The following is an 11,866-nucleotide window of genomic DNA, read 5'->3' as shown; positions in this document are numbered from 1 at the left end:
TGATAAAACAAACTTCCGGTTCAGACATCGGAAATTTTCAGAGGCGAATGATTCACATTTCAAAAATTCAGCAATTTTCGGATTTTCCGGAAAAGAGGTCAACCTCGCGAGGCATACCAAAAGTTTTGGAAAATTCTTCCCGGGAATTTTCGTTCCATTGATTTTCTCCCGGTATTGCCCGAATTTTCGGTTGAATGGTTCACATTTCAGAATATCAGCAATTTTCGGATTTTCCGGAAACTTTTCCAAGGCTTTTTTCGTACCATTTGTTTTTCTTTCGATAGTTCCGGAATTTTTAGTGAAATGGAAAGTGTCCGAGCAATACCCAAATTTTCGAAAATTTCTTACTGTAAATTTCAATTCAATTGATTTTCCTCCTGGAATTTCCGGTATTTTCAGTTGAATTGTTCGCCTTTCGAAAATTCAAAATTTTCGGAATTTACCAAAATTTTCTTAGGAAATTTCCATATCATTTACCTCCATTTTGAAATTTCCAAAATATTTGGTTGAATAGGAAAAACCCCTTGCCTACCGTTACAGAAACCCAAATAGTCTAGGTAAATCTATTCGGAATATAGCTCACTTAGGTTGTCTCACAGAAATAGTACGGGAGAGACAAACACCCTTAGCTATTGACCTCCTCCTCTTATATCATATTAAGTCAGCCAATAAACTTTTCTTAACCGTTTTATTACATGATCAACTATAGTAATGCTATAATTGGTTTAATGAGTTAATCCTGTTCTAAAACGTGTTCTAATTTAGGAATGCGAAAGGCTAAATATCTATTGGTTTATACGCGGAGTAAATGCCTTGAACTCCCGTCCCGGTGAGGTAGCTTCAGCTACTTAACACTTTACTCTAGATAAAGTTTTATTTACGTGGTGCTGACAAGAGCCTTGGAAAATGTTTCTATTTTCTATTTACTAAAACTAATATAAAATGTTTAACCTGATTGGGTATTGACAGGCCTTAGAACCGTTTTCAATCGAGTGTCGAAAGGCCAAAACCAAAGTAGTTACTCTGGCCCATCCCAATGGACACAGACAATTCAGTGGACCAATCACAACTCGCACCAAATTCATGTGGCCGACACAAAGCGCGGGAAAAAGTATATGAACAAGTAGCAATTGATTTTGGTTTTGCTTCTGATTGCATGAGAAAGTGGCGCGAGATATTTTAACCAATCACAAAGCGTAGTAAAGCAAAGCCAAGGCAAATGCGAATTACTTTCGACACTCAAGTGAAAACCGCTCTATTGGGCAGTAATTGGTCATGTTGCTCGTCAAGTCCATGTCTTTGGACAATGAGCGCATCTCAGCATTTACGGCTTTTTTGTGAACTTGAAGTTGATAAGGGTGAATTAACCGCTGTAGCATGTTTGTGAAGTTGATGGCTAATCATAACGTCAGCTTCACAAACTAGATCACAGCGACTAATCTACCCTCACCAACTGCAAATTGATTAATAGATGAGTGTTTCACTTGCTCGCTGATGAAGCCCTAAAAATTCCTCAGAAAGCAATATTTATGTTCATCACTTACAAGCTCACGGTCCATATTGCATAACTAGAATAGAATGTCCTTCATTGTGGGTCTCGAAAGTACTGTCATTTCTTTCTTTTCATTTCTCAAAAAGTTTAAATCTTGGTTGTTTTCTTTTACTTAAATTTTGAAATGGTTAGGATTAATTTGCGGGGAAAATGGGCTAACAGCTCTTCGTGTCGTTTAATTCGGTTAGTAACCATGCTCATCTGTAACCATTATGGAGGGAGCTTCTCTAAGCAAAACATTGGTTGAGTCATCACTGCCAGTGTGACGTCACCTTTCGCTTCGATTAAATTCAAAATGGAATCTTTAACCACCAGACTACCCCTTTATGGTCTCCCAAATTCTCAGTAGGGAGTTTAAGAAACCACGACGGCGACGCAGAGGAAAACGTCGATTAAAAAATGAACTTAAATTTTACCGACGAATCTCGCGATACTCTAAAGTCATTTAGTTTGTTTATCATTATCAAAACTATGTAGAAACTCGATATGGAACACAGCGTTAAATTCGAAATAGAAATTTAAAAAAATAGCCGTCGTCGTTCGCGTTCTCCAGACAACGCAAAATGTGGTCATTTCGCGTTGTTGTTTTGTAGAGGACGGCAAAGAAATGCACGAAGACTTATAACGCACGTGCTGAGCCATTGTTCTGCGGATTAAATCTTTGTCTTGGGACGTTCCCGTTGCAATATCTGTCGGATGATTGCAAGCCCAATGGGACTCCATGCCACTTACCATGCTATTACCATTATCCATTTTAAACGTTTCTCCTTTCAATAGGAGATAGAAACAAAAACTCAATGAAGGGAAAATAATGAAAGAACAGCAGCCTCTTTTTGTTAGTTTGTGATCCCACCGATTTCGCCGAGAAAAGCTAGATAAAGCGAGCACTTTGTTTATGATAAACCTGGCGAGAAACAATGTTTTCTTGTTCTTTAACCATTAGATGCCTAGCGGATCATTGCTTTTCTCAATGAAGTCTAAATAGTCAGTTTTACCAGCAAAATAAACAGTGATTAGTATTTTGATTGACACAGCAGTTTTAAAACGCCATGGTTTACTGACTTCCTTCCCATTTAAGTTGAATTATATGAATAAAAATTGGGCACAACATAGAAAACAAAAAACCTCCAGAAGAATGGCATTTTGGTTTGCTAAAACTCCTTAATTAACAACTTAAAACATTCGGAAAGCCGATCGACCCGAAGAATGAGCATTCAAAGACTCAAACAGGAGTCTGGTAACTAAGGTGCTTCACGCTTTGGCACGCAACGCGTGCGAATAGAAATGCGCACTCCGACTATTTGGTCGCCAATTACAAGCCTTGCTTCATTTGATCGGTTCCCATTTACCAACAGTTCCATAACACACACAGACTTCGTAGACATCAGAATACATGCCTTTCGTCATGAACATTGACATCAGTTTAAACAATTTCTTCTGCAACAATTACAATCCATCCTGAGAAACAAACACATCAGTGTCCTGTGTAAGAAAGGAAATGCAGAAAAACAGAACATTGTTAGAGGATGAAAACAAAGGAAAACGATGAAGTTAACAAAAAGAAAGTAAACTAATGATGACTGCGATAATATACTGCACTAATGTGACTAAAAGAACCGTTTCACGTATACATTAGTGGTTTAAAGTCACAAATAAATCTGTTACTTTGAAAGACACTAAAATTTATGAGCTCCTAAATTAATCTATGAGTAAATTCACTTGGTAAGGTCCCCACACGTTCCTGTATGTATCTGATTGTTTTTAGCAGGAGGCCAAGACAGATTGTAAGGTCCAAGTCAGGCGTCGAATTTCACATGAGTCGAACTAAACTGAGCGAATTAAGTTCATAATAAGTTGGACGCTCGACTCAACTGAGTTCGTCCGACTGAATTTAGATCGACCAAAACGTTTGTTCCGTCTGAAGCAGATGAATAGAACGTGTTGGCTTATGCGAACAGGTTATTTTTTTTGACTGGTTATGGACCAAGATGCTGTCGAAGTGTATAAAACGTGTAAAACGAAATAATAAAAGTGTCTAGCTCTGTGAGCGGGCGAGATGAATGAAATTCTACGCTGTGAAATACGGCTATCTTGCCCGCCCGGGATTACGCGCTGTGTTCCCGCAAGGAAAATGTTCCCGAAGCCGAACCAGGTTCGCCACATAATAAATCCCTTATTGACCAAGTTTGTTTGGTGAAGATGGCTGAACATTGCCCTCGTTTTTTCCTGCGTGTTTCTGGACCACGACTTCTCGGTCAATAAATACGCAGGAAAGAATTTGGCCAATATCAAGCCAATTTGACCTCACGCTTGGTAAATAACTCATATATGTTGAGCGAACAGGTTTGGTCAATAAATGATTTATTATACGACATGCAAGATACCATTTTCTTGCGTGATACATCGGGCAATCTTGAGCGGGCAAGATAACCTCATATTGCCCGCTCGTGTAGCCAATCTCAGAGCATGACATGACTTGGCTCTTCGTGCCCTCTCGCAGAGCGATAACAATGTTATAATGTCTGTTTTACACTTTTTATCGCTGTTACCTTGCTTTCCTATTGACATTCACAGTTTGGAGGTGGAGGCTGAAAAGGACACGTATTTTCTGACGTGCGAATCCCGGTGGACTGAGTGGTAGACTGTTTGGCCGTTGCTCATGTTGTAGGCCCCAACCTCTACTCCGCCGTGATTTAGGTCATCCAGCTGCACCACATCCGGGGAATCCGTGCGTACTGAGTGACGATACACCTCAATATCCGGGATACTCTTTTTCCTCCTACAGTTCTTGCAGGAGATACAGCACACATAGGTGCGGCCAGAGCGCTTCAGGAAAACGAAGATTATGACACATACGAGGAGTATAAAGGCCAACACAGATGATGTTATCAAGATGATAAACCGTGCGTCGTACACCACACCTCCTTTGACGCGCGTTATGTAAGATACACTGCCGTTAGTTATGACCAACATCTTGGGTGCCGTCTTCGGCTCGATTTGCGTGACGGGAGGCAGCGTGACTGTCTTGCCTTTAGTCGTGATGCTTGAGTGCACTGTCACGCCATCATTACCTGTGGTAATGGAAGAATGTACTGTCACACCATCGCTCTTGGTCTCGTGACTTAACACTGACGTCACCAGGGTTGAGTTTTTATTCGTTGCAATAGTGGTCGTCATGGTAACATGATGTTTTGGGGAAGATAGAGAATTTCTATTGTTACCTGAGGTTGGTGTGGTAGTGGACTTTTTGCGTACTGTAGAAGTTTCCTGTGGACCCAGCGTGGCAGTGAGGGGGGTACTTGATGTTGTCTTTACATCCACTGTGGGGGGTGGGTTGACCAGTCTGCAAGCGGACGAGATAAAATTCGCATTGCTTACTTGTCCAGAGGACTGGCCCGAGGAACCGAAGCATTCTAATGGGCCGAGAGTGAAGAATGAATCTTTGGCATCCGAGGAAAACTGCAGCATGTTTACTGGTAAAGAAGATTTGTCTGTTAAATAACCTGTCAAGGAGGGATAACAGTGAAATATGAATCAACAACGGCACATCAAACTGTTGTGAATCATAAGCTGAAGGATGAATGATTATGTGAAATTCACCTAACTCATTATCTGTGGAAGATCGAAGTTTAGAGTAACCAGTGTACGGTAGGCGGTACTAAGAAAGGTGGAAGGGGGACATGAAAAAAGGCGGGACGGAAGTGAGGGAGGGATTAGTTTTTGGAATTTCAGGGGGTGCTGGTCTTAAAAAACTATTTACAGTGCTCCAAAGAGGAAAAAAAGTGGTTTTCCTCTCCTTTTCCTTCTACGCTACAAAGACTTATAATTTACAGATACAAGAGAGCCAAGTATAAAAGTTTAAATCGATAACCAAAGGTCTAGATGATGCCTGCCTTTGTAATAAGCACAACGTCATACAGAAGTCACACAACACTTAATGGGAAAGCGTGACGTGACAGTCTAGAACTACTGCTTTTAAAAACAGAAGGAGGATAACTTCTAGAAAAGCATTTTAACTCACCCGAATCCTCCCTCCACTTGTCGTCGCTATCTGCATCACAATTACAGTACTTTGAGGGATCCACACAGGTCTTTTTTACTCCACATGCGCACTTGTTACTTCCAGCTGGGGCGCCTCCCCAGTAGTTCTGTGGGACAGCGGTGCTCGACAACCACTGCACATGCTCAGGACCAATGGGAGAATTCAATAGTTTGGAATTATAACAGTCGTACCTGATGAATTGGCGACAGTTTGCGCTGCGCTGAATCAGTGCTCGGATACTGGCCAAGTTACTCACGTACGAAATACGTTGGAAGTAATGACTCCCAAGATCCGTGGCGCCCAAAGTAACCTGATGCTTGCCTTCTTTGTCGTGATTAATAACTGTCTTGGCAGCATCGGAGGCCGTCATGTTGCACAGCACATCAAAGGTCCCCAGAGGCCCGGTTCCATCAGGGTCCACTTTGCAATACGCGTCCTGAACCATTCCCAGTGCCTTGTACTCCTGGCATGTGGATCGGTAAAGAGGGATGCTGCACCGGTCCCCATGGTAAAACGTTCCTCCGCAGTCACATCGAAAAGCCTGCCATGTCTGGAGGCAGCGGCCGCCGTTCCGACAGGGATTAGGGAAACACTTGTTGGTAATTTCACATCGGTTTATGACCGCTCCGCTTATCCGAGAGCCGCTCAAACTTGTCAGCCTCACCAAATTCCCGTTAAGCTTTATTCGGTGCATACAGCCAACAAATCCTGTCTTCTGTGTTCCGTAGCCAATGTAAACACGACTTCGAAAATCGCCGATATCTGCCAACCACGGGTTTTCATGACGTAGTTCTGGCTTTCTATCTAGCTGCAACCAGATGTCCTTGCGAGTTACTCCAGCTATGACGTCATGCCACATGCCATCGTTTAAGGCTTCACCGACGCTGATTTTAATTGGTTTATCGGGTTCCACCCGAACTTCAAGCTCAAGTTTTCCAGATACCAGAGAAAGATACAGGCGAGCGCGCGCGCTCTGTTTGTAAACCAAAATACCATTGCCGTCGTAGGTGCGAAAACTGAGCTCCACGGAGAAATTTTTAGGGGAATGCTTGCTAAGCTTCAAATGAGTATCGGGCTCTGGAAAATTGACAGGAACATAGCTAGTATCTGGACAGTAAAAACGAACAAAACCGTGAGTGTCATAATCATTATCGTCCATCTTAGCACCATAGAAGATGTCGATGAAGTCGAAGTACAGATTTTTCAAGCAGCCATAAAAATTCCGTGTAGACGGAACACCGCCAGACAAGCTCGGATCCAGACCTCCAACGTAGACGAATCTATCAAGGTTAAGTCGGACGAAAGAGCCCGGTGTGGTGGATTGACTCCTGAGTTTATCGACAGTGACTACCAGCGTGTGCTGATTTCGATCCACTTTCACCTCATGCCATTTGTTGTCTGACAAGTTGCTTCCGAGGAGCACTGTGTGTTTCCCAGAAATGGTTTTGGAACTGCCAAGATTGATGGTAAACCTAAAAAATTACAAAAAAACTTTTTTTCGGAGAAAGAAATTGTAAATATGCCGCCACATTGACGCTCCGGGCAGCGACAAAACAATAAATGCTAGCTTAGGATTAACTTAACTTAACATGGGTTTCAAAACTCCAGAATTCACTGTTTTTAATGCCAGAGATTTCTGATTAGCCATCTGCGTGAGCTTAGATGTTAATGAAAAGACTTTTCAGCTCACGGATACAAGTGAGTTGAATACAAAAGTCCAGCCAACAAAGTTTTGCACTAAAGTCTCTTAAAAATAAAAGAACAAAAAACAAACAAACAAAAAAAACAGAAGTCAGTTCCTTTTTTGGCCTTTTCCACGAAGCAGAGGTAAGAGAGACCGCTATTACAAAATATCGCTTACATACTTTGATAGCAGTTAATTATGGGCATGCAAATTTTAAATTAATTTACATTTCAAAACAGCTCCAGGAACTGTGGACACTGCACTTCGGTTACGATCGCAGGTGACATTGAAAAACATCAACAGGATGTTGTTGGTTTGTAACGAGAGAAATAATTCTCTTGTCAATCTCGTGTCAGTTTGAACTGCTGGCAAATTTCTTCATTTCTTATTAAGCCTCGACAAGATTTTTTAAATGTTATTGGAGAAAATAAAATAACAGTCCTCAGTAATAATTATGCGTAAGCGGAATACACTGTGTAAGCGGTTGTTTACAAGCCAGGTGATAATTACTTTAAGTTTGTAAATTACAGTTAAATCGTGTTTTTATAAGGGACAAATTGCCGCTAAACCGCTAAGGCACAAACCAGACGTCCTCAAAATTCCGCAGTAACCCATGTTTCGTTTGTCCTAACGGTATTTAGACTTGTGTCTCTGAAAAAACGTGAAAAGTAGACTTGAACTAGCATAGCAGCGCTTTAAATTACGACTAAATCTTCTCTCATTCTGTGCGTACATAACATATACTGACTAAAACAACTAGAAATATTGCGTGAACAGCCGAGGGGAGGTAAACTTCAAGTAGAGTTTTGTTTTCAAGCATTTCTTTTTCCCCAACAATAAATAACTTGTATAGACGAGCACGTACTACTGGCGAAGTAATTAACCTCTTGTTCCAGACTAAATAAGTGGACACAAAATAAATACAACAGGCACATACCGCTTATTATACCATCAAGTTGATAAGTTCTGTGTTGACCATGAACTAAAATATTGACCAGTCTTACATTGAAGTTATTGCCGACCAATGTTACAGAGGGGACTACTTATCAAGTTTGCACGACTGAGATTTATTTAAGATAATTACGCACGCAAGCTTATTTCAAGGTCAAATAAGCAATTGTTGAAAATTTCTTTCAATGAGATCTGAGATCTGTGTCGGTGCATTACGGTATGTAATACCAACTGATTATTTTCTGCATTCTTGTTACCCGTCTGCTTAACAATCTATTGCTACAGTGACGAGACTTGTTATTGATCCGTTAAGGGTTATAGAATTTTTTTTATTAGTATCTTGAATAAAATATATGCCACTTAACACTGAATAAAAGTACGCTGCGAGACTGAGCCAGATAACTATCTAGAAAGTTACAACAACTTGACTATAAGTCCATAAAACTGAATAATCGCACGGTCTTGAAATATATCCCATAACCAAAACGAATTGGCTCCGAGTCACTTGTAGCAATATGAAATACAGTGGCATTCACAATGACGTTTTATGTATCTTTGCATGCAAAAAAAATCTCAAACAGTCAAAGCTCAGTTTCTCTGAAAATTTGTTGATTGATATTATCAATAACAGAAGCTTCTGTTAATAATAATGAGCCATGTGTAAGATACTCTGTGGTAATAATTATTCATGCGTTTTAGTTTCACTCTAGACATAATCTAAGGAGAAGAACTAGTTCCGAAAGATAACATTTATCTCACGAGGTTTTCATAGCTTTCTCAATTCCTTCTGTCCCGCGACAGGTGTAGAAGGAAAACGTTACAAAGAACTGTGCATTGTTTTCCTTGATATACAAACATAAAGAAAAATTTGGATTTTGTAAACTATTCTCTTGAGGAGGAATTTGACAATAAAGAGACGCTATTTACATTGAAAGAAAACTCCACCTTAAAACTCTCCCATTGGTTAAGAAACAAAAGCTTAAAAACGAGGGCGTTTTTTTTCGAGCTAAAACTTCCAAATTGCAACAGAGACTTAGTTTAAAATGTTATTCATTTGTCACTTGGAGGAAGTACTTCTTTAGAAGAAAAACATTTTTTCTTGAGTAAACGCACTATGTAACCGTAAAGTTCTTACAACAGCTAAACATTGTTATCGAATGAAAATAAAATTTTAGGGAAGAGAAACTAGACAATTTTCGGGTTTGTTTTGTATTCACCCATGTTTAATTCAACAATAGGTCTCTGCCCAGCATCGATACCTAACAAAGGCGGCTAGACAGCTGTGGATAAAGCTTTTAGGGAAGGAAAGCGCGGTTATTTGCGATCATTTGTTAAGTTGAATTCTTGGCTCAGGCGTTGTAGGTGCGAAAGCGTATGCTTGCTTTTGACTAATTGTCAGCCGTGCTATAAGAATCAATTCGCGTGCCTCAGTCATTAAGTGAGTGATACTGCATTATACTCGTGCAGATAACAATGTGCTATCCAGAATTCTTTAATACCTGTAAGCGAAGCTGAGGTATAGATCAACTGTCTTTGTTCAATTTCAAAACATCTCACTTCTTTATTCATCCAATTTTCACCTCCATTCATTGCATTTAATCCGTGATCTGTCAATATAGACCCTTTCTTTGTTTACATTCGCAAACGCCAGAAACTTTTGACAAACTTTGCGTTGGAAGTTGACAACAAGCTAAACTTGAAACTAGAAACTACTTTTAAAATCAGCTTTCACTTACCCCCAGAATGAAAGAGAAGTAACACAGAAAACACATTTTTAAATGTTTACTCTCCGAATCTATTTGTAGTTGTAGAAAGAAAATCGCTTATTACTTCGGTGAAATATCTCTTAGAGAATTGAATATTTGTTTTTCGCTACCCCATCAAATAATGGACTCTTTCTGGGTTTCTAAGAGTAATTTAGAATGATCTCAGCCTTACCTTAGTCGTCCATGGATCAATTCTATCGTGATGAAATCTCCCTGAGATCCGCTGCTGTGAACCATCAAGCCCGAGGGACGGAAAGTTTTGAACGAAAACGTAATGTGGTTTGTTTTCGTGGCAATACTATTGGAACGAAGATCATATGTAATGTAGCCTGTTCCTTCCATGTTCACTTCAACAGCCGAAGCCTGAGAAAACAAAGCGTTTATGAAGAACCAAAAGACGCAAATCAAGAACCCCCGACACGAAGTCATGTTTGATTACGGCGTCAAATTCACGAGCCGTGTCGCCCAAGCTCACACTCGCTCGCCTCTACAATATCCTCTTATCACGACTGTATCTTTTCGAAAAAAGAAAACACTATTTGTTTCCACGAACTTTCTTTGGCTAATTAGCGGGAAAACAGCGCTAATAAGCGATAAATAGCACTCTGGAACACAAAGAGACAATTGCAATAGCAGACGATTGGATCGTATTGATATATTGTGTTAATACATTTCGCATTGAGCCCAATCACATTTCAGTTTGTGGGTTTTGTGAAACAAACCGCTCAGAGCTATCAATTCCCTGTATAAAGATGTGGTTGTAGACGCTGTAATGATCTGAATTGAGTCAGATCCTTTATAACGCGCCATCTCGCTTACTTTTTGTGCGATCAGACAGCTTTCTCGTCTTTTAAAACGATTTAAAAGTCAATTCACAAATTGCAAGGAAAATTCATTTTACGTATCAAGCGTATAGAAATGTCATTTATTTATACTTTGAAACTTAAGGGTTCCCACCTGCCGTGCAAGTTATGAAATTTTGCTTAATTTTCTCCATATAAAAGAGAAAGCACTATTTTCGTAGCTAATTTTACGACCCGAAAAGAAGCGAATTAATCTTTAAAATGCGTCGCCAAAACTGCCCCTCTCAAAAATATTTTCTATTAAGAAAGTCTCTTAGTTCTAGACGCAGAGAAAAGAAAAACATAATTTATTTGGACTATAGTCCCTTCGGTCAATAAATCAGTAAAATATATTTTTGAAACGGTTTATGAAGATGATTTACAGAGGCTTAATTAAGACAACGGAGCACTAATTTTGCTTCAGTGTGTGTAGTTTGAGACTTGTCATGATTCGTTGCAAACAGCGTTGTCTTCGTCGGAAGAACGTGAAATATTATTTATGAACTGGGATATTTTCTCCATGGAGTAATTTTTCTCTCAACCTAGCGAGAAACAATTACACGCCGTGAGAAAGATTCCTGAAAATACTAACTGATTTAACTGTTGAGAAGTTCCGCTTAATTTTTCATGAACTAGTAAGATTTTTTTGTAAGCAGGAAGACAATGTTTTTTTTCAGGTCCGTGGATTTTGCGCAATTTCTGGATGCTAAAGGACAGTGAATCAGCAACACAACTCTTTGCCAAACAAAACTACAGGTGAGGGATTCAGATTGAGTCACATTAAATTTCGAACTTTAAAGGTGGTACCACCGTACCATACAAATGCTTTAAAAATTGTAAAAAGCGGAATCTTGACATCAGTTATCTCGTTTTGGTTTTTGAGCACCTAAAAATAAAATTAAGGGTGTTTTCAACAGGTTATAGCGTTGCCATGGTAACTTGCAATGTCGGAATATGATCACTACAGCTTGTTTACCAATGTTTGGGCATCGGCTTGATGTCATTATTTCAGCATCGACTGAAAAAAAA

At 39.8% G+C, this 11,866-nt stretch overlaps 1 protein-coding gene across 1 annotated transcript; it reads right to left on the bottom strand.

The window, feature by feature from the left end:
* Nucleotides 1-674: 674 nt before the first annotated feature.
* On the bottom strand, nt 675-10,547 carry LOC110046305 (contactin-associated protein-like 2). The gene is made up of 4 exons (XM_089298685.1): nt 10,168-10,547; nt 5,574-7,066; nt 4,102-5,055; nt 675-3,034 (listed from the first exon to the last, which is right to left on the bottom strand). The coding sequence occupies exons 1-3, from the start codon at nt 10,422-10,424 to the stop codon at nt 4,121-4,123; spliced, it is 2,685 nt and encodes an 894-aa protein (XP_089154811.1). The 5' UTR covers nt 10,425-10,547; the 3' UTR covers nt 675-3,034; nt 4,102-4,120.
* Between the last annotated feature and the right edge of the window lie 1,319 nt (nt 10,548-11,866).

This window comes from Orbicella faveolata, unplaced genomic scaffold (assembly GCF_042242905.1).
Source record: "Orbicella faveolata isolate gen_17 unplaced genomic scaffold, um_ofav_v1 contig_3, whole genome shotgun sequence".
NCBI classification, from domain to species: Eukaryota; Metazoa; Cnidaria; class Anthozoa; order Scleractinia; family Merulinidae; genus Orbicella; species Orbicella faveolata.
This window is presented reverse-complemented; position numbering and strand designations above follow the sequence as displayed.

What these genes read in the sequence shown, in the direction of transcription:
- LOC110046305 (XM_089298685.1), bottom strand. Translation starts at nt 10,424, where the DNA reads ATGACTTCGTGTCGGGGGTTCTTGATTTGCGTCTTTTGGTTCTTCATA. An exon ending in TTGATCCATGGACGACTAAG is followed by an intron (nt 7,067 to 10,167) that starts GTAAGGCTGAGA and finishes GTAATTTTTTAG; the next exon opens with GTTTACCATCAATCTTGGCA. An exon ending in CAAGTGGAGGGAGGATTCGG is followed by an intron (nt 5,056 to 5,573) that starts GTGAGTTAAAAT and finishes CCTCCTTGACAG; the next exon opens with GTTATTTAACAGACAAATCT.